At 48.1% G+C, this 22,032-nt stretch overlaps 2 protein-coding genes across 2 annotated transcripts; one reads left to right on the top strand and one right to left on the bottom strand.

Moving 5' to 3' along the window:
• Positions 1-10,264: 10,264 nt before the first annotated feature.
• Positions 10,265-14,554, top strand: LOC124697131. The gene is made up of 4 exons (XM_047229765.1): positions 10,265-10,283; positions 11,382-11,863; positions 13,428-13,490; positions 14,275-14,554. Exons 1-3 carry the CDS (start codon positions 10,265-10,267, stop codon positions 13,446-13,448), a joined length of 522 nt encoding a protein of 173 aa, XP_047085721.1. The 3' UTR covers positions 13,449-13,490; positions 14,275-14,554.
• Positions 14,555-14,763: 209 nt separating this feature from the next.
• LOC124700143 (cyclic nucleotide-gated cation channel beta-1) lies at positions 14,764-19,026 on the bottom strand. Its single transcript, XM_047232316.1, has 4 exons — positions 18,496-19,026; positions 17,100-17,201; positions 15,559-15,834; positions 14,764-15,261 (listed from the first exon to the last, which is right to left on the bottom strand). The coding sequence occupies exons 1-4, from the start codon at positions 19,024-19,026 to the stop codon at positions 15,079-15,081; spliced, it is 1,092 nt and encodes a 363-aa protein (XP_047088272.1). The 3' UTR covers positions 14,764-15,078.
• Between the last annotated feature and the right edge of the window lie 3,006 nt (positions 19,027-22,032).

The following is a 22,032-nucleotide window of genomic DNA, read 5'->3' as shown; positions in this document are numbered from 1 at the left end:
AGGGCAAGAACAAGGACAAGGAGGAGGACAGTTCCGAGGCGATGGACGAGGATGATAACTCGCCGGATCCCAAAGCCGGATCCGCAGGAAAATCCAACCCCTTCGAGAAAAAGAGCGTGGGGGCTTACCACACCTTCCTCGGAACCCCCACGATCCGTGCTACAAAATCAGCTACCCGGTTCCCGAACGCCACGGTTCCGGCTGTGCCGCAGTATGTCAGGTGGTCGGAAGTTCCGTGCACATTTGATAGGGGAGATCATCCCGCCACTGTGCCAAAAGAATACTACGCCTTGGTTGTGAGTCCCCGCATAGACGGGTATGACTTCTCCAAGTGCCTCATGGATGGCGGGGCCAGCTTGAACATCATGTACCTGGAGACTCTGGAGCGGATGAACCTCACCAAGGAACAGCTCAAACACAGCACCACTGAGTTTCACGGCGTGGTTCCGGGTAAGAAGGCGAACTCCCTTGGCAGCATCACACTCCCCGTGGCTTTCGGCGATGTTCACAATTTCCGCGAAGAAAAGATCACGTTCGAAGTTGTGCCCTTCAAGAGCTCCTACCATGTCATCTTCGGCAGGCCCACCTACCACAAGTTCCACGCAAGAGCGTGCTACATCTACAACAAGCTCAAGATGCCGGGTCCTAACGGTATGATCACCATAACCGGAGACTACAAAAAGGCTCATGAGTGCGAGTTGGGCGAAGCTGCCTTTGCGAGTCCGTGATCTCCGGAGAAGAGGCCGAAAGGCTACGGAGCCGCGGTGGATCCGACCGAGATGCGGACCACAAAGAAGCGGATCTCCGAGCGGAAAACCTCCTTCAAGCCCGCAATAGAAACCAAGAAGCATGACCTCATTCCGGGTGACTCCTCCAAGCAGGTGTCAGTCGGAGCCAACATGGACCCCAAATAGGAAAGCGCGCTCGTCGAGTTCCTCCGCGCTAACATGGATATCTTCGCATGGCAACCTTCGACATGTCCGGAGTACCTAGGGAACTCGCCGAGCACTACCTCAACATCAATCCGGGGGCTAAACCAGGTGAAGCAAGCTATGCGACGCTTTGGAGACAAGAAGCGCCGCGCCATAGGAATGGAACTAGCAAAGTTACTAGAAGCAGGTTTTGTAATAGAAGTTATTCACACCGATTGGGTCGCGAATCCCGTCCTTGTACCCAAAAAGAACACCGAAATACTAAGAATGTGCATCGATTACTCGGCTTGAACAAACATTGCCCGAAGGATCCGTTCCCCTTGCCGCGCATTGACCAAGTCATTGATTCGACGGCAGGGGCGGAACTTCTGTGTTTTCTTGATGCATATTCCGGGTATCATCAGATCCGGATGAAGGAATCCGACCAAAAGGCGACTTCATTCATAACCCCGTTTGGTACTTACTGCTATGTTACTATGCCTTTTGGTTTGAAAAATGCAGGTGCTACTTACCAGCGTACGATGCAGCGGTGCTTGAAGGACCAAATTGGCCGGAACGTGCACGCTTACGTCGACGACATCGCGGTCATGACCCGGAAAGAATCCGACTTGATCAGCGACCTCACAGAAACCTTCAACAACCTCCGCAGGTACAAGATGATGTTGAATCCGCTGAAGTGCGTCTTTGGCGTGCCAGCCGGAAAACTCCTTGGCTTCATAGTCTCTCACAGAGGCATTGAGGTGAACCCGGAAAAGATCAAGGCAATCCTGTGCATCAAACGACCAACTTGTCTCAAAGATGTGCAACGGCTAACTGGTTGCGTCGCAGCAATCAGCGAGGTTTGTTAGCCGTCTTGGCGAGAAGGCGCTACCTCTGTACAAGCTGCTGAAGAAAACAGACAAATTTGTCTGGGACGACGCAGCCGACGCAGCTCTTCGTGGGTTGAAGGAAATACTTACCTCCCCACCTATCTTGGCAGCCCCGGTAGAGTCGAGCCAATGCTCCTTTATCCGGCGGCTACCAACAAGGTCGTCGGCCTCGTCATCGTGGTGGAGCGAAAGGAAGAAGGTCATGAATATGACGTACGGAGACCTGTCTACTACATTAGCGAGGTGCTCGACGGAATCAAAGCAAAGATACCCTCACTTTCAGAAGCTTGCTTATGGAGTTTTCCTAGGCAGCCGGAAGCTGAGACACTACTTCCAAGAGCACCCAGTAACAGTTGTGAGCAAAGCTCCGCTGTCAACAATTCTCAACAACGCTGACGCAACAGGACGAACAGCTAAGTGGGGCATCGAATTATCCGCCTTCGACATCGCTTACAAGCCAAGGACTGCGGTAAAATCCCAAGTCCCGGCAGATTTCGTTGCGGATTGGACGAAGCTCCGGATGCAAGTCCGGACCCGGAACCGAAAACATGGGTCATGCACTTCGACGGATCCAAGCAGCATCAAGGCTCAGGAGCCGGAGTCACCCTGAAGTCCCCTACCGGAGAAGAACTGCAGTATGTTCTGCAGATCCACTTCGAAGCTACAAATAACATGGCGGAATACGAGGCTCTACTACACGGACTGCGCATCGCTAAGGAACTAGGGATCAAGCACATCATTTGCTGCGGAGATTCCGACCTGGTGGCACAGCAAGTAGCCGGAACCTGGAACGCCAGAAATTCCGTCATGGCGGCCTACAGAGACGAAGTTGACGAGATCGCCAAGAGCTTCCTCGGATACGAAGTCAAATACGTCAGAAGAGACGACAATGCAGCGGCAGATATGCTATCCAAGCTCGGATCCGGCAGAAAGCCAATTCCGCCCGGAATTTACCTAGAGCATCTCCGGATACCCTCTGTGAAGGGCGCTAACCCGGAAAACCCGAAGTGGCAGTGTCTCCGGCTAAAGAGGTATTAGCTACCATTCCGGCTTGGACACAGCCTTTCTCGGACTACCTCATCGATCGAAGTTGCCGGAGGACGAGGTCCTCGCGCGCCAGATCATCAGACGAGCACGATCCTACACAATTGTTGATGGACAGCTCTACAAACGAAGCGCAACAGGGGTATTTCTCAAATGCGTCTCGAATCAAGATGGCATTGAAATCCTCAGAGAGATCCACGCGAGGGACTGCGGGCACCATGCCGCTCCCGGGTCACTCGTTGCAAAAGCTTTTCGGCTAGGCTTTTATTGGCTCACGGCTAAAGAAGATGCTGATAAGATAGTCAAGACCTGCCGAGGTTGTCGAGTACTACGCTACTCAACCAAACGCTCCAGCCCAAGAGCTGAAGACCATACCTATCACCCGGCCATTTGCGGTCCGGGGGCTCGATATGGTTGGTAAGTTAAAAAGATCATCTCCCGGTGGTTGTGAATACCTCCCGGTCGCCGTTGACAAGTTCAGCAAGTGGATCGAGGCCAAGCCGGTGAGAAAAGCCGACGGTGCTACGGCACTAAAATTTGTCATCAGCCTCGTAATGAGATTCGGCATCCCACACAGCATCATCACAGATAATGGCACAAACTTCGCTCAGGGAGAATTGAAGGATTACTGTGAAACAATGGGGATTCGATTGGACCTTGCATCTGTGGCTCACCCACAATCCAATGGTCAAGTCGAAAGAGCTAACGGTCTAATATTATCAGGAATCAAGCCACGCCTCGAAGAACCGCTGCGAAGAGCAGCCGGAGCTTGGGCCGACGAACTGGACGCTGTTTTGTGGAGTTTGCGAACTACCCCTAACAGGTCAACAGGGTTTACCCCTTTCTTCCTGGTATACGGATCCGAAGCCGTCATTCCCTCCGACATCATCCATGATTCACCGCGAGTTTCCGCCTATAACGATGAAACAGCTGACGAGGCCAGACAGCTATCTGTGGACCTGATCGAAGAAGCTCGGAATCTAGCCGACCAGCGTTCCGCCATCTACCAGCGAAGCTCCGACGCTATCACGGTCGTCGAGTTCGGAAACGCTCCTTCATGGCGGGAGACCTGGTCCTCCGCCTTCGACAGGTGAAAGACCATAAGCTGCAATCTCCGTGGGAAGGACCCTTCGTCGTTAGCAAAGTGCTTCACAACGGGTCGTACTACCTTGTTGATTTCCGCGAGCTAAGGGATAGACCTGCTAACTGGCGCCGGAAACGCAAGCGTGAGGATCCGGCTGACATCTACGATGAAACAGATCGCCCTTGGAATATAGCACAGCTACGTCCTTTCTACACTTAGCATATTTTTCCGAGTTACAAACTCTGTAATAGTTATACATGATCAATGAAATAAAGCTTATGGTTCACTCTTTGAGTCTTTTACCTCCTTTACTTGTTCATTTTAGATCGTGTATGTTTTTTCCGACTAAAACCGCGAGCTGGATATTTCCGCCTAGGCGTGTATGAAAGTTGTGATTTTCAAAATCGTCCTTTAGGACGTAAGCTTAAGTTTTCTGATTAAGTTGTTATCTGTTGCGAACTCGTGGATTCCTAGTAGCGATTTCCGGCACCTATGCCTGGGGGCTTGTTTCCGCGGTTATGGACGGACTGCCATTGGGCTTCGTCGCCGCTGGCAAGCGTTTCCGGCTACGGTTTTCCGGCTCGTGGAAGGTCAAGCGGGCAAGCCGGAAAATAACGAAATCAGCACTTGCTTTCCAACACAAAACGAAACATGCACATAATATTTAACGGATAGCAGGATAAGTGTTTCCGCCCCATGCACAATCGTTTCGTTCCTAGCTACTTAAGAATTTAAGTCTTATTACAAACCCTCAATGGGGCCAAAATGATGCAATCTGGTTTCATTGTTTTCAACAGGAGCTCTACTCGGAGTCCTCCTCTTCAGATTGCTGGTAGCTGGAGCCGTCGTCGCTGCCACCAGATCCGGCTTCAGAGTCGTTTCCAGAGTTTTCTCCAGAGCGCTCGCTGCTGGACCCGGAGCCTTCCCCATAAAACTCTGGCTCGCCTGCTTCCTCCTCCGCATCGGAAAAACCTTCGGGCAGATTGTGTTTGCGGTACCAGAACGAGTTATCCACTCGCCTGACAAACAGCTCTTCATAGCCTTCAGTTTCCGTGAGGAGGGCGCTCATGTCGGAACTCTCGGGAGCTCCGCGTGCAACTTGCGCCATGTTGAGTGAGGGGAAGAAGGCCTTGCGGGTGGCTAGGACTAAGGAGGCGGCTCCGCGCGCGGAAGACTTCTGCCGGTCTTTGATCAACTCCGGCACTGTCGCATGAGTTTGGTCATTGTATCAATGACCGTGGTTTTGGCTTTCTTCGGCGACAGGGCCGTGGCGATTCCGCGGCAGGCTTTAAACAGCGCATCGATTGAGATCCGCACTTCCTCGTATGCCTCCGTCCTCGTCAGGTTTGAGTCCTTTGACCACTCAAGGCCAAGGCTTGCTGTGGAAGAAGAGGTTCAATCTTGTCAGCGAAAACATATAAGCTGGTCGGAGCAAACGACGCGGAAAAATGCTTACGGAAAATAAGTTTGTCAATGGCTTCCGCCTCCGCCTCCAGGGCTCTGTTCTTGGTAATTAAGGAGAGCGCGCGGCCTTGGCTTTTCTCCAGCTTGTCGATCAGTTCCGCCTTCTCACGAGCATGCTTCTCGGAGAGCTCCTTCCTTGCCTCGGTCTCTTTGCTCGAGGACTCTTTCATGAAGTTGTTGAGGGACTCGTTCTCCGCCTCAAGCACCTCCACCTTGGCGGAAAGCTCAGCAAACGAGGCATGCTTGGCGGTTTCTTCGCAGGTACTCAAGTTGCGCGTGTTATGCATCTTAAACTATGAAACACACAAAGTGAAATACCCGGATTTCGTACCTTTAAGGCGGGTCTCGAGCGAGGCGGATAGCATTTTGGCTGCTTTCCGCGTTTCGGCGCAGCCCTTCAATCTCCTTGATCTGCTCAAGCACATGGATGCGCAAGTCTTCGTGCAATTTCCGTGTAGTCCGTGAGACAAGCAGGGAGTTAGTCGGATTTAAAATCTTGGGGGCTGGCAAGGAATTCAGTTTGAGGTACAAATATTTTAAATTTCCGCCTAAAGTACATTCCGGGAAAGCATCGGATAATACACACGGAGCTATATCACCCAATGCTTGGGGGCTAGTGTTACCTGCCGCACTTCCTTGTGCTTGGCGAAAAAATCCTTCAAATCTTTCTCCAGTTCCGCGAGATCTCGTGTCTCCTCGTCCGGCTTCCCCCATACCTTGTTCAGCATTGCGGAAACTTCCGCGTGACGCTGTGCGAGGGTGAGCTTCTGGAGGGATGGAGTTGGCTCGAGGCTGACTCGGGGCGCATTGGTAACTTGGAGGAGCTTGACCTTCTGCTCTTGTTCTTCATTGGTAGGCCCCGCGAAAGCGGAACTTGGCTGATCAGAGGGAGGAACGGGTGAGGAGGTTCCCTTGGCGGAGTCGCCCTGGTGAGCGGGATCTTCAGGAATGTCGTCAAGGTCGATGACGTCCTTCGGATCCGGCTTGGAGGTGGATGAAGCTTTTGGCGGAACTCCAACCTCAGGAGTAATGGGAAACGAAGCCGGAGATGGCTTGGCCTTTTTCATGATGACCCTTGGGGCCTTCGGAGGCTGGCTTCCGGAACTTCAGGAAAAACATAAAAATATAAGAGTAAGTGTTAAATCAGAACTTGGGTCTCGGAAGAAGACGCTTACCCGGAAGGCTTGAAAAAGTGTTGGATGGCAGGCTGCCCCTTGTTGCTGGTATTAATCAGCGCGAGGCGCTTCTTTTCCGCCTCAGCTTTCCGGGTAGCCGCGATGCTGAGTGTCTCGCGGGGGCGTTTCGCGTAAGGGCTTGAAGGGGCTGGTTTCTTCCTCTTCGCGGGACGTGAAGCTTCAGGAGCTTCCGCCTCTGACGTGGCCTCTGGATCCGCGTGGCCGGTGGATGGGACTCGGAGGAGAGTTCCGAGTTGATTTTCCTCCAGCGCCTCGAGCTGGTTCGAAGTTACACTTAGCCAAAAGTTCGAAGATAAATAATAAACCAAAGTCAAGACGACGTACCGCGGTTCCGGATCCATTTGTATGGATATCCTTGTTGCATACGTGAACGTGGAGTTCACGTGAGATCTTGAGGAGGACCCGGATCCTCTTGTCGATGGCGTCAGCGGACAGGTTATCCTTGGTGGCGCGCATTGGATCATCGCGCCCCGTGTATTCAAACATCAGGCGGTCCCTGTTTTGTAGCGGCTGGATCCGCTTGGTGAACCAGGAAAGGGTTAAGTCCTTCCTCGTCAGCCCCTCCTCCGTGAGCTTGCGGATCCGCCTAACGGCGCGGGTTAGTTGAGGCGAGTCGGAGAAGTGGGGGCGAGTGCGTCCATGACGGAAGCTCGGTGGGAGGGCAGTTCTTGAAAACTGGAAGTTTCTTTTCGCTCGCCGGGTCGGAGACGTCTTTCAGATAGAAGAAGCCCCCGGACCAGTACCTCGCGGATTCGTGGCGGTCGGTAGGGGGGTAGACGCGGCCCGGGCGGAGTATAAAAGTGATGGATCCGCATGTAGCAAGTTCGGCAGATTGCCGGATCCTCTCCTTCTTGACAGAGAAAAAGTATTGGAATAAAGAAATCTCAGGGGTTACCCGGAGATGGCCTTCGCAGAGGGCGACGTGGTTGCCGATGGCGAGGACGCTGTTTGGAGAGATGTTGTGGGGTTGGAGTCCATACGTCTTCAGTATCTCCAGGAAGAAATCCGAAGGCGGAAATGAAAATCCGCGCTCCACCAGTGCCTTCGTCAGCACCATCTCGTTGTCCTTCGGAGCCGGAGCAAGTTCATCTGGAACTGACCTCCAGCTTCCGGGTTGCAGAAAGCCCTCCGACTCGAGATTCTTGAGCTCCATCTCGGTGGTGGCACAGGGCCACCACTTTCCCTTAGCTTCGGAGTCGCGCTTCCGAGCTTTTGACTTCTTGGCAGCTTCCTCCGTCTGCTGCACCATTTGACCCGCTTCGGAAGTTTTTTCCGGGTGAGCGGAGGTCCCCTCAGTTTCTTTGCCAGAATCCCTCGGAGGATCCAGCTTAACTGGGGCGAAGGGAGGCGGAGCGGAGGAGATCGGCGTCGCCATGATTGGTTCCGAGCTTGGAGGCGGAGTTGTTGAAGACATCTGAAGAAAATAGTTTGTCGGAAACTAATTTTAGTCGGGTCCCATGTCGTCTTCCCCAAAGTTTATCCCTACCAACTACGGCACGAGAACGGCGCTCGAGAGCTCACCGTGATGGAGTCCGCGGTGGTCGGAGTCGCCGGCGACGAGGTTTCTGCGCGGTGGCTCGCTGAAGTTAAGAACTGGACGAACACTGTGCGGCGGAGAGGCGACTCCGGCGAAGTTCCGGCGAGATTCCGGCACGGCGGAGAGGAGCTCGTGGGCGGCGCTTGGCCGAGAGCCGAGAAGGGGGTGAATGAGGGTAAAAGGGCTCGACGGCGGATATTTATAGGCTGAGGGGATGAGATTCGTGTTCCGCATCCTGCGGTCGGAACGCAAGCGTCGCACCGTTGGATGCGTGACACGTGTCCCAAACCCTAGCGGTAAAAATGGCTAGAGATAAGTTACCGCGGAAATCGCGCGAAAATGGCGCCAGAATTGGCGGAACCGTTTGAGTCTTTTAAGATTCCGGGTAATTGCGTAAGGATAAGTTAGTTCTCGTTCGTGCGGGGAGTAACCCGGAGATGTTCTTTGGAATGTCGATGGATGAAGTCCCGCAGGGTGGGAGCATTTTCCGGCTTTAAGTTGGAAAAAGAAGAAAATGCAAAGTTGGAGCTCTTCAAGTTTCTCCGCGTTACCAACGTTTGCCGGAGATCATGATAGGCCGGCAAGGCGGAAACTGCAGGTGAAACTCGGAGAACTCTGGGGGCTACTGTTGTGGGTATACTTCATGGGTGTACCATCGACAGTGCCTAGATCCGGCAAGCCCGGGTGGCCCACGAGACGGTGATGAGGCATGTGGCCCATCGGGCGGCCCGATTGCTCGTTGATCATGAAGGAAGAAGTCCAGCCCGGGATCGGCAGGCCGGATCCGTACCGACATAGGAGTAACCCGGATCCATGGAGGCCCATGAGGAACCCGGATCCGAGTACGACGTATATGGAGGGCGGATCCGTGACGTGCACGGCAAGATATTGTACCGTAGTTATGCTGTCTCGTAATCCGGCTAGGACTCTTCATGTAAACCCTAGATCCGTGCGCCTTTATAAGCCGGATCCCGGGAGCCCTAGAGGCACGTTGACAACCACAACTCATTGTAACAACGCGAAAGCGCCCAGATAATTCCAGACAAGCAGCAGTAGGCCCTGTCATCGTGCAGGTGTTCCGAAGCTGGGTAACTCGCGTACCACCGTCCCGTGTGCACTCCGCCCTATGGCCCCTACTTCTTCTCCCCCTCGTGAGGATCCCTCCTCCGAGGTACCGTCGATTAGGCAACGACAACTGGGGATACTCAGCCATCGGGGACCAATCTATGTGGATACTATGTTTGTGAGAGGATCCGGAGATACTGCAATGAGCGGGACCAGAACTGTGAGAACAACATCCTGAGGAATAACCTCCGGAAGACGCTTAGTCCGAAGCTCGCTTCCGACCACTTCAAGAGGAACTAGCTGGATGGTTGGCGAGGAAGTCATCGATCCTAGAGGAGAACACTATTACGATGACGTAGAACTTTATATGCACCAGAATTTGTAACTAACTTGTTCAAAATTGTATATGGTCATCCGATATTGAATATATATTGTATATGGTCATCCGATATTGAATATATATTGTATATTCCTCTTGAATTCTTTTTGGTTCTAATTTCAAATTTGTTTGAAATTGTACATTCATATGCATGTATGTATACGAGTACCGTAGAATATGTGAAACTCCTTCAAAATTAAAACCCAAAAGAAATAAAATAATACAAATTAAAAAGAAACCAGATTTAGGGGAGGGGGCTAAACCCTAAACCTCGCGGAGGCCTTTAGTCGCGGTTGGCCGGAAGAACCGCGACTAAAGGTCCTCCGCCCGGCGCTCGCCTGCGGCCCACGTGGACGGGCCTTTAGTCGCGGTTCGTAAGGAACCGCGACTAAAGGGGGGGCCTTTAGTCGCGCTACTTTGGTCGCGGTTGCGCCACCGCGACTAATGGCAGTTGCCAACCGCGACCAAAGCCCCTTTTTCCACCAGTGAGATCGTCGATGAGCTGATGGGTACTTATGGCTTGGAGTAGCTTGTTTCGTTGCCAGCTCGCCCCGCGTGGTTCAGAAAAGTGGACATGAACCAGAAAGAAGTAGATCCGACGCCGTTTCATTTCCGTGAGCATCTTAGCTCCGCGGTGAGAATCTAAAAGCAAATCAAAACACCTATGCACGTGATCACCAAATCCACCCTCTAAATGACGATTATTGGTCATGGTATCCCTTTCTTCGAAAAGAATGTGTGATCTTCCCAAAAAGAAATGGAAACTTGAATTTTTGGATTAACATTTTAGGTTGAGCTAGATTAATACCATAGGTTGAATGGAAATAGTCACATATGTTTGCTTCTTTTGGCCATCTATGTATGTAAAATAGACTTTTGTATCCTCCCAATTTATCTTCGAAAAGTCTACAATGTGGACACACGCAATCACTCTACACGATTACTATGAGTTCCACGGTAATGTTGCGTTAGAAGGTCCTATCATTTATTTACATGCTCCTTACTTGTCTCGATAACAAATTAAATTTCCTAAGACTACCCACAATGGGAGTATCATAAGCAGTATCATGCATGCCATGTTGGCAAAAATCTGATGTGGCACACCAATTAATGAGGTGAGAGATGAGAGTGATATTATACTACTAATATGATACCGTATCATAGCACGTAAAACTAGAAAACTTAATGGCAAACACATCATGTACACACATTTGCATTGAGATTCTACAAAACATTAAATATGATGATACTATGATACTATCTTATAATATTATGCATTGTGGGGTTAGTATCATACACTAGTATCATATGCCCCATCATAACTAGTCTAAAAACACGAGGACCGCACGATTGCCAAAGAAAAGTTATTATCAGTCCTTGTTTATGTATAAAACATCTCTAGGCAGACATGATGGAGCGGTAAATTGAGTCACGAACAATGCGACGGTATATCCGTCTAGTTGATTCGCTTTTTGAATTTGGTTGCTTCAAGCCATTTCCCAGCTCGGAGCGCTTGACCAAACACAGGTTCTACACTTCGGGAAGCAAAAAACAACAGGCCATAAAACCCAAACCCATCCGGAAGGCTCCCACCTAAAGACAAACAAACGGAGGAAGGACAAAAAAAAACTCATTCAATTTCCCTCCCCCTTCAATGCCGCCCATCTCTCTCTTCCTCCTCCCCCTCCTCCTGCTCGCCGGCGCCGCGGCGGCGGCGGAGCCCCCGTCCTCAGCACCCCCGCCGCCACCACCGTCCGAGCCCCCGACCCCGTCTCCACCTCCGCCACCACCTGCGGAGCCCCCGACCTCAGCTCCCCCGCCGCCACCACCCGCGGAGCCCCCGACCCCAACCTCCCCTCCGCCGCCGCCGCCGGAGAGGAACGGGACCCTCTACGAGCTCCTCCCGCTCTACGGCCTCCCCGCGGGCCTCTTCCCCTCCACCGTCACCGCCTTCTCGCTCGCCGACAACGGCAGCCTCACCGTCGACCTCGCGGGGCCCTGCAGCGTCCACTTCGAGTACCTCACCTCCTTCGACGCCCGCGTCACGGGGGTCCTCCGCTACGGCTCCCTCACCGACCTCCAGGGCGTGCAGGTCCGCCGCTTCCTCATCTGGTTCGACGTCGTCCGCGTCAAGGTCGACCTGCCCCCGCCACCGCGCTACGTCTACCTCGACATCGGATGGATCACGCGCAAGCTCCCCGCCAGCGACTTCGAGACCCTCCACGACTGCGACGACTCCAAGAACAAGTGCCGCCTCTCCTCCGCGCTCGCCACCGCCGCCACATGGTTCCAGGTCTGACATATTGCTTCCGCCTTTCCCTCCCGGTGCTATTAGTTTTAGCTAGTATTTCAGTTCGATGGATTGTTGATTTCTTCATCTCGATTACTAGATCATACAGTAGATTAGTTTCGTGGGCGATCTGTATTCTGTCTAGAGACTTACTACTCCTGTGGTAGTTGGTTTTGACTTGCTGTAGTACATTTCTGAGGTAGTGCGTAATGCTCAAGGTAAACACGCTCATAGCTGCTTCCTTTGTCCAAATCTTATGTGGTAGTTGGTTTTGACTTGCTGTACATTTCAGAGGTATTCCGTAATGCTGAAGGTAAACAAGCTCATAGCTGCTTCCTTTGTACAAATCTTATATGGACAATGAAAGATGTGGCATAATTAATTGCAAATTAGCATGTGTGGCTCTGTCGTCTGCAAGTTTCCTAGAGTGGTCATAGACAAGATATATCTTATATTGAGAAATGTATTTCACATTTACTTGAAAAGGAGCAAATAATTGTAATGTAGAACCTGTATATCGGTAAGCATGGGTCTGATAGATTGGTTCTGCCCTCCCTGGTGCTATTTTGAGATACTATTTCAGTTTGATATATTATTGATTTGTTCAGCCTTGATTAGATCATAGGTTGAGCTATCGATTAGTTTCGTGAGCGACTTGTATTCTAGCTAGAGACTTCCTCCTGTGGTAGTTGGTTTTGACTTGCTGTACATTCCCGAGGTATTGCGTAATGCTGAAGGTAAACAAGCTCATAGCCGCTTCCTTTGTTAAAATCTTATATGGACAACGAAAGATGGGGCATAATTAATTACAAATTAGCATGTGTGGCTGTGTCGTCTGCAAGTTTTCCTAGAGTGGTCATAAACAAGATTTATCTTATATATAGAGATGTGTTGTACATTTACTTGAAAAGGAATAAAATACTGCAATGCAAAACCATTATTTCAGTAAGCAAACGTAATTGATGGGTATCAATGAAGTGCAATATGCACGTTGATGTTCATGCATGTGACATGTCTTATGTTTTTGGTGTTGTGCCACTCTTGAACTGAAGCAAGTGTAAATTGGAAAACGCCATTAGATATGAGAATAACTCGTAGGACCCATGGATGAATGGCAGTAAAACACAATTCCATAGGGGGCTAACTTGTAGGGCCCAGGCATACATGGCACTGAATAGTTTCAAACTGGATGATCATTCTGATGATACAGAACACTGCTGCCGTAATAGTAACCGTATAGATGATTACTTTATTTATTATTTCCTCTCATTGGCTAAAGTTAAAATTGAGGCCAGTCAATGTATGCATTTCTCTTTGACCAGATATTTATCATTTGATTATTAGGATAAAGATCCATGAGGTGTGATATTATTATTTCCTGAATTTTGCTTGCCTGCACTACTTTTCTTTCAAAAGATTGCACATGGCTTGTAGATAATGCTGTTGGTTGTACTTGTACATCACAGAGTAATGAGGAATATGTCTTTATCATGTTACCAATTTTTCGATGTTCTAGCTAACTATTATGTGAAAGTCTTGTTTCTAAATATTGTTACGAACCTTGCAGGACTTCTATGCCCAATTTTAGGGGATGCGGAAGGTCTATAATTTTGTGTCAGCATCAGATGAGGTAGATGCTCCAATCATTCTTGTTCGTAATCATACATTTTTAATGTACGGTGGATCCTCTTCTATGAGGCCCATATTGTTTGGGAGTATGCATGTGGCAATAGATCTGTTGCTATGACTATGAAGAAACATGCTCAATTTGATCAAAATTTAGTTTCCGCTCTTTAGAAGTACAGAGATCTTGCAGATCTCCTGGACTCTGGTTGCTTGTTTCATCTTGGAGGTCCATCTCATTATGCATTTTTGCTCATTTGATCTGTGTTCAACATCGATTGGCAAACTTCTCTATTTACAAACTCTACTTTTCTTCTGGGTCTTTGTTGTGATGAAACTCCTATATTTAGTTTTAACACTGTTCAGTTTAGTTAACATGCCTTAGATACTGTCACCACCAAATGAAAATGTTAACACTGGCCATCTCTTCTTCTGGACAAATAGTGAGTTGAATGTAATATGTCATCCAAAACTTTGTCAGAATGGATCACAAAATATAGACAAGCTTGCCTTATTGCTGGTGGCAGATATCTGACAAGCACCCAAATGATAGGCATTCAATGCAGTAATGCGGAGTAGTGATGATGGCCTGGGGCCTTGCCGACAATTTGAGCTGTTGGTTGGCTTCTTGCACCATTATGTTGATGCCTAAGCATATCTTGCTGATGGTAGCATGTGCGAACTATTTGCTTACACTCACATGTACATAGTTTTTCTTATTGCATGTACCATCTAGTGATTCAGTTAATTTCTCGTCACCTGGACTAATCTATACTGCCTACTTTCTGTAGCTTACGGCCTTCCGCGTCCTGAAGGAATTGGAGCACTAGCATTTGTTAGACATGGTGTATGTCTCTACGACTTCTATATAGTACTCATGCTGCAGTCTCAACTTTAGATCTGTTTGGGAGCCACGAGATCTTATGGAAATGTATTGGTTATTTTAGTCCAAACTGATGCTGCGTGCTCCACGCATCAATACAATAACACTTCTGAAGTGGTGTATGTGTCATCTTGTTGGAAACTGTGAAAGTCTCACCATCACTTTCCTCTTTGTGTGAGCAATGAGCACAGAGGTGTGCTGCAGTAAAGCGAGTCTCATCTGGATAAAAAATCAATAACGTCCCAGCAGTAATATAATTTTGCGCAGACAAACCAAATACTGCATATATAGGGTTAATTAGATATATGCATATGCAGCATATATCTAATTAACCCTTATATATACTTTCAGGGTTTCAGCTCAACCTTTCTGTGGTGACGAACCATCAGGAAACCTATTTTACATTGTCAAATGCCTCTTTAGATTAATAACAGCTAGGTTCTAATTTTAATAATTATAGTCATTACCACATTTTGATCTTAGCACAAGGAGGCCATGACTTCCTTTCGGTAGCATTAGCACTGCTTGAGATACAAACTGATGCATCAACATGACCTTATTCTCCGAGGAGGTGCTATCCACATACTAATTATATCATCAACAGAGTAACAAAGCAGGGAGGAATACAAGCAACATTGAACTATTCACGGTGACTCTCATATACGCCGCTGCCTTCAAGCTGCGTCTGATGCTAACTTGACTATTCTTGGAATTATGTTGAATTGGGTGGGCGATAGTCTCTGAATACAGAGGAAGAGCCACCGGATGCAGCAGGGGAAGGCGACGAGGCTACAAAGTTACTTCCTGGTAGTGATGCTGAAGGATGCCCGTGATGTCCAGTACCTGCGAAGCGAGATGGACTTGCTGTAGAGAAAGGACTTCGTGGAGTGTGGCCCTGTAAGATCACAAGTAATTATAGATCAAAACATATAAAAGGACTCCACTTTATCACAGAAATTGTTATATTCTAGAAATAATTCATCTAGCCAAACCCATCAAATTAATATAACACATTCTCAAGCCTCAGAACTTTCAGAATACCAGCATTATTTAGTACTAAAATGTATTCACTAATGTTGTTAGACTCACTATCTGCAGTCTCGTGTCACTTATTACCTAAAACTGATTTACTATAGCATCCAACAGAGGAATGTAGCTTAGAACTCGAAACATGACCAGTGCAACAACTTACAGAATTGTGGTGGAGAGAACCAAATGGAGACCTAGCAAGCGAGGTTGTTGAAGGAGAAATATTGTGAACATGATGCATGGGGCGTCCAGGTGTGCCCTGGTTGGAACCAGCATCTGACTCCCCAGCAAACTCGCTGAAATTGACATCAACAGTCATTCTAGGCACCTGTCTAGGAACAAAGCTTCCATCAGCCGCGTTTTCTGACGGTTGAGGCATGGCAGCACGCGACGAAGCTTGTATGCTACGCTTTCTGATTTCTTCTTCAGCATTTAAAATCTGTTCAAACAGCCAAACAAATGTGCTGAGTACATTGAAATAGCGAATACCAATGACAAATTCCTCAAAGAAACTAAAATAGAGCGTACAACCACTGATACGCTAATAATGAGACTTAATTTAGAGCTGATTCTAAATCATGCAATAAATTGCAAGTTATGCTTATATTCTGAAACGGTCAGATTACTTTCACAGATCAACGAGAAGATCGATATCCACAGTAATCCAACGAAGTACCACCATCCATTGTCCGATCAATATGCGTTCCACTCTGGTACTAATATAACTGTATACTCACGATGTATAGCATTCGAAGGCAGTGCAATGTGCAGCAACATGACTAATATCTTCCTAAAATATTTGGTAAGGAGAATAACAAGCGAAAGAAATGCTCCCTCCGTCCACAAATGGATGCCTCAAGTTTGTCAAAATATGAATGTATCTAGACATGTTTTAGTGTGTAAATACATAAAAGTTTAGACAAAGTTGAGATATCTTTTTGTGGACAGAGGGAGTACTATAAATTGCATAACTTCAAAAGCCTAGTACGAATTTTGTCGCTCGACATGTCAGTTACTTCAGTTAGCAGATATCTGTTTCAATTTCGTTTGCGCGTAAGTTTTTACCCTTTTTCATATTAGTCTGCGTATTGCCCCTCTAGGTGCGCTCTCAACAATTCTTTCCTATTCTACCCCTCCTTTTCTGGTTGGGCCAAGAAAACGAAACGTCACGATGCCCAAGCACCGAACGCACACGTAGGGACAAAACAGTAAGAAAAAAAAAGCAACGCTCCACTATCTTTCCTTGCTATACGGGTCCAGCCTTCTGTGCAGACTACTGGAACTGAGGGAGCATACACAAATCCAATTACTTTAAAGAACTTTTCCTGACCTTTCTACAAATTTGTCCAGGTACTTTATTAGAAGTTGATGCATATTTAAACTAGGAAATTATTTAATCGGTTTTATATTCAGGATAGCAAGTCTATTACTACTATTTTTTGGATTCAGATATTTTCAAATGGAACAGAGACTCGTTTGAATCAGTGTCTTTCAAGTGGGTACTGAGTAGATGATAGAAGTAGAGAAACCCCAAGAAATTATCAAATATGAAGTTGTCTACCACCCAACATTACCCAGTATTCAACATTCAGTCACCCATTTAAGCGAAAAAGCAAAGTAGAGGCTATGGAGCACATAGCAACTAGTTCTGAACCACAATCAAAGTCAACACAATAAGAAAAATCGAGTCAGCGCAATTAATACCTGCTTCAGCATCTGCACAAGATCGTGCTTTTTCTTACTTAAGGTATCTAGCTTGTCAGTCAACTCTCTCTTCCTTTCTTCAACTCCATCATGGTAACTCACCTATAATAGAAATAAAATTCAGAGTCAGAGGTCCCAATGAAAAAAAAAGAACAGACCCAATTATGTGTGGATAGTCTGTGTGGTTAATGAATTCTACTCAAGAATCACAAAGCACCGACAAAATGTCCAAGTAAAACTATAAAAGTTGTTGTTCAACAAAGCAGGTGTTCAGAAGCAACAAGCAATATCTTGTATTCTCACCAAAGATCCGACTGTTATCGAGTGCAACAAAGAAGATTAATTGTCGAGTAAATCTCAAAAGCTTCATTCATATTCAAACCTAGAAACAGAACAGTCCAACCCAAGAATTTCATCCAATTTTCAACACTGCTAAAGATTTTGATTCTAATACAGAACTACCATAATACCATGAACGTACCAATTCTAGAAATCTAAGAACACCGACGCATGAAGGAAAAGTGCACCTATTTGTTTCTTCCGCATTCTGTAACCAGCAACGAAGCAGGCGTGGTCACACTCAAGTGGACATGGTCCCAAGCAAGTGAAAAGAATCATACAACAATTGGACAAAGACCAATTTGACATTTACAATTACTGCTTAACACTTCACTATATAACTGTCAAACTTTAATTCCCATAGTATAGCATTTAGTTTGCAAAATGGGATGTCAAATTCCAAGTGCAGCTCTGAATTCAGGTAGGCCAAGATAATGTGTATAGAAGTTCATTTATTTCCATAAGAAATACCATGAACAAAAATGCAAGATTACATCTCCAACATCCGCACGAAGGAAAAGTAGCCTTTTATGTTGTTAGTAGATATTTTTTTAGTTGCTTCAAACACAGATTCTAATGTTTAGCAACTAAACATACTTCTATTTGATTCTTCTGTAAACGCAAATATAATGGTCGATAATTAGGAGTCGTGCTCATGTGCACGCTTACTGGTCCTTACCAAAGAGCCAACTGTTGTCTAGTGCAGCTAAGAGCCTTCATTACCGAGTAAATCGCAAAAGTTCTATTGCTTATTCGAATCTACAAACAGAACAGACCAACCTAGGAATTTCATCATATTTTCAGCACTGCTAAATATTTGTATTCTAATACATAACCACCATGGAAGTACCAATTCTAAATTCCGCAAGTGCACATCCTCCAATGACCTAAATCTCCCAAGCCATCAGTTATTGGACGTTTCGATGCGCGACAAAATCTCAATCTACATGCGACAAAATCTATATTTAGGGTTGATAGCACTTGGCACAATTTCAGCTACAATTCCATATAGAGCAGCAGGGAGCTACCAGAAGCCAAGAGTTTCAACAGGCCTCACCTCCGGGTTGGGGTCGAAGCCTTCGCTCTCGCCTTGACCTTCTTCAGGATCACCATTGCCGCTAGCATCCCCGTCTCCGACGACCACCTCCCCCGCATCGTCCATCTCCACATCCTCCACCGCCCCCTCCTCCTGCTCCTCCTCTTCTCCCATGTCCTCCCCTTGCTGCTGCTCATCCTGCCCCTCTTCCTCTTCCTCCACCTCCTGCTGCTGCAGATCATTCCCTTCCTCTTCCTGCTGATGCTGCAGCTGCTGCGGTTGCACATCATGCCCCTCCTCCTGCTGATCCCCGTCTACCTCTTCCGCCTCTCTGGCGGGCTCCTCGGCGACTTCATCCAGGCGGGGGTTGCGGGAAGAGCCCGGGGAGTTGGGCCGGTGAGCCCCCGCGAGGCGGGAAACGGCGAGGGAGCGGCTGCGGAGTAGGCGGCGGAACCGGGACGCCGAGAGGGTTGGTGGCGGCACCTGCCACTGGCGCGCAGCGTCGTCCCCGGCCCGGTGGAGGTTGCCGCGGTACATCGAGATCGCCACCATCTCCTTCCCCCTGCCTGCCTCCGCCGTCTAAGTTTCGGGTGCGGCGGCGCGGCCGTTGGGCCTTATCAGCCGACCTTTCCGTGTTTCCATTTGACGGTCTTTTCGTGGGCCCTGAACCAACTCCATGCTTGCCAGTAAGTTTGGGCTTGTTGGCTTAGTTGTTGGGCCTTTCGAGTTTTCTACCTACGGATTTTTCAGATTGAGAAAGGGTCTATTACAGTCGCGCTGGGCCAATTATTTATAGTTGGGCTATATATACGTGCTGATAGGCGATAGCAGACACAGTCTTCATCAACAAGCTAAGGGTACCACACCCTCAACAAAAAAAATCTACATCTCAAAAAATAATAATCTAAGGTGCCATTAGCAAAAGGGGAGTGCTGGGCGTCCCCCGGGGGAATCCCCCGGGTTCCCAACCGTTGGATCAAGCGATCTGGGATATTTTTGGCCATCCGATCAAACCACCCAGCTCTCTCTCCCACTTTTGCTACCATGATTACCAAAGTAGCAAAAAACGGTTCAATTGTAGCAAAATCTATTTTCACCAACCTTGCTGGAGACTCGTTGAAGACCTCGCCGGAGACATCGTAGCAAAGAAGTTATGCTATTGTAGCAAAAAAAAGACTGATATTGTAGCAAAACCGAAGACATCACCGGAGATGTCGCTGGAAACCTCACTAGAGACATCGCCGGAGACGTCGCCGGAGAATTGGTAGCAAAAATTATATGCTATAGTAGCAAGAAACCACAAAATATTGTAGCAATCATTTTCGTTAAAAGTAGCAAACTGTAGATGTCGCCTGTAACCTCGCCAGAAACCTCGCCGGAGAAGTCGCCGGAGAGTTGGTAGCAAGAAGAATATGCTAAAGTAGCAACAAAACACAAATATTATAGCAATATTTTTTTGCTATTGTAGCAAACTGTAGTATTGATGATTCTCCCGGTAGCTGCCGTCGCTGATGCCGACGGTGGCGACCTCGCCCGACCGTCAAAGGCGGCGGGTGGTGGAGGCGCACCCCCGACGGGCCCCCTTCGCGCGGAGGCGGGACGTCACCGGGGCTGCGAGATGGTGGAGTGGAGCGGTCGGCGGCGTGGTTTCTCGAAGGTCGTCACCGACGCACGGCGGAGGTCGAGGATGAGCTTTAGCCCTCGACCGGGCAGGCAGCAAGGAGGGGAAAGGGAGGGCGCGGCGGGGAAGCCGGGTGGAAGCGGTGAGGAAAGGCGGCGCGGTGGCCTGCCGGCGACGAGGAAGAGAGGTGGGCCTGCCGGCGGCGAGGGGGGCGGGGCGGAGCGCCAGTCTGTCGTTGTACTGTTCGGGGAGAAAAAGAGGACGAACATGTGGAAGAGATCGCTCGGGGGAAGGATAACGATGCTCGTGGTGGGGCCCAATCACCACTTTGCGCTATCTCACTCGGTCGCTCCGGGTGCCAGCGAGGCGGACGATCAAATCGCTGTTCCCCCGGAGGAACCTCAGCGTTTTCCTTAGCAAAACGCCAATCTTCATGAGGGTCATGTTTTGTGCAGCGCGGAGCGCTCCCATGTTGACACGTGTTACAAGCGGAGCGGTCGCACACACTTCCGAAAGTGCATCGTGCAAATGTACTTACAAGTTTAACATAGGTGTATTCACAGGTATCCAAAAGTACAACTATGGCTAGAATGCTGAAATACACCAAAATACACCCGTGGTAAAACATGAAGTACACCGAACTACATAGTTGTATTGAAACCGAAACTATGTCAAACTACGCCTGTAGTGAGACCCGGAGTACACCAAAGTAGAGCAGATGAACTTGTGATAGTTTTAGAAGTACATGTCCCAAAACTTACCACCAGAAAAACTTATCACCAAAAGATCTAGTACTGAAAATCCTGGTGCGACGATCAAAAAGTGAAAATGGTTGGACGAACGGTTTTCAAGACAATATATTCTAAAAATTAAAATCTCGAAATAATGGGAAAAAAATACTTTGTCATCTAATTCCACCCATAGCATTCTCGCTAATGACTCACTCCACTTTGCTTCTAGTTATGGCAAGTGTCATGTGTCGAGATAACACCATGTGTCACATGTGGAGCAAGTGTACTTCCCTTCGGCATTTTTTTTTAGAGATTTTGATAGAGCTTGTTCTCCCCAAAAAATCTGAACTTGTCTAAAAACAACATAATTATGTTGCTAACCTCGATTGAGAAGGAAAGAAAGAGGAGATCGCTTAAGTGTGGCTAGGACACCTCATATTATTTTTGTTTTATGTGAAATCAAGTGGCATCATTCTCTCAGGCATTTCATCGAGCACCTCTTGTGCATAGTAAAGAAAAACAAACTAGCACACAACTCTCACATCTTCCACCAAGAAAAAACAGAGGAGAGGGTTGGCTGAACGAGGGATATTTATAGGCAAAGTGAGACCTTTTACACCGGTCTGTGCCACGAATCGGTGCTAGAGGTTCACGCCTACCACGCGACTGACGTGAACCCTTTAGCATCGGTTCGTGGCATGAACCGGTGCAAATGCCTGCCTATTACCGTGCACGGTACTAGCCGCTCGAACTGGTGCTAATGCACCCTTTAGACGAAGACAAGCCCTCGTCGTCTACCCTCACAAGGTGTCTAAGCCAAAACAACAAGGGCAGAAGGAAGGAACAAAGTACAAATGCGAACGACAAAGCTTCTGAAAGTGCATGGAGCCCCCATGTGTGGTTTTGGTAATTAATGACAATCCCTATGGACTAATGTTTGCATTGAGTTATATTTGTAGGAGTTGTCCATAGGCAATTCTTGAACCATATGTTGGCTTCAAGGTTGCAATAAGAAGAATTTGATGAATGATATCAAGTGTCAAGTATGTCTTGAAGATGAAGATGAAGTGAGCCCTCAAGTTACTTCAAGACATTAAAATGATGAAGAATGAAGAAATGAAGTGCAAGTTTAAGATGAGCCAACTCGAAGAGTTCATAAGCTTGAAGCTTGCCATGGAGAAATGAAGTGCAAGTTCAAGATGAGCC

Source organism: Lolium rigidum, chromosome 3 (genome assembly GCF_022539505.1).
Source record: "Lolium rigidum isolate FL_2022 chromosome 3, APGP_CSIRO_Lrig_0.1, whole genome shotgun sequence".
NCBI classification, from domain to species: domain Eukaryota; kingdom Viridiplantae; phylum Streptophyta; class Magnoliopsida; order Poales; family Poaceae; genus Lolium; species Lolium rigidum.
The sequence above is the reverse complement of the archived record's forward strand: the minus strand, read 5'-3'. Positions and strand labels throughout refer to the sequence as shown.

Bases quoted from the DNA above. Each gene is read 5' to 3' on its own strand.
- LOC124700143 (XM_047232316.1), bottom strand. From the start codon at position 19,026: ATGGTGGCGATCTCGATGTACCGCGGCAACCTCCACCGGGCCGGGGAC. The intron at 17,202-18,495 runs GTGAGGCCTGTT...TTTCTATTATAG, and splicing joins GCTTCGACCCCAACCCGGAG to GTGAGTTACCATGATGGAGT. The intron at 15,262-15,558 runs GTAAGTTGTTGC...GTGATCTTACAG, and splicing joins GTTCTCTCCACCACAATTCT to GGCCACACTCCACGAAGTCC.
- LOC124697131 (XM_047229765.1), top strand. The intron at 11,864-13,427 runs GTCTGACATATT...CGAACCTTGCAG, and splicing joins CCGCCGCCACATGGTTCCAG to GACTTCTATGCCCAATTTTA.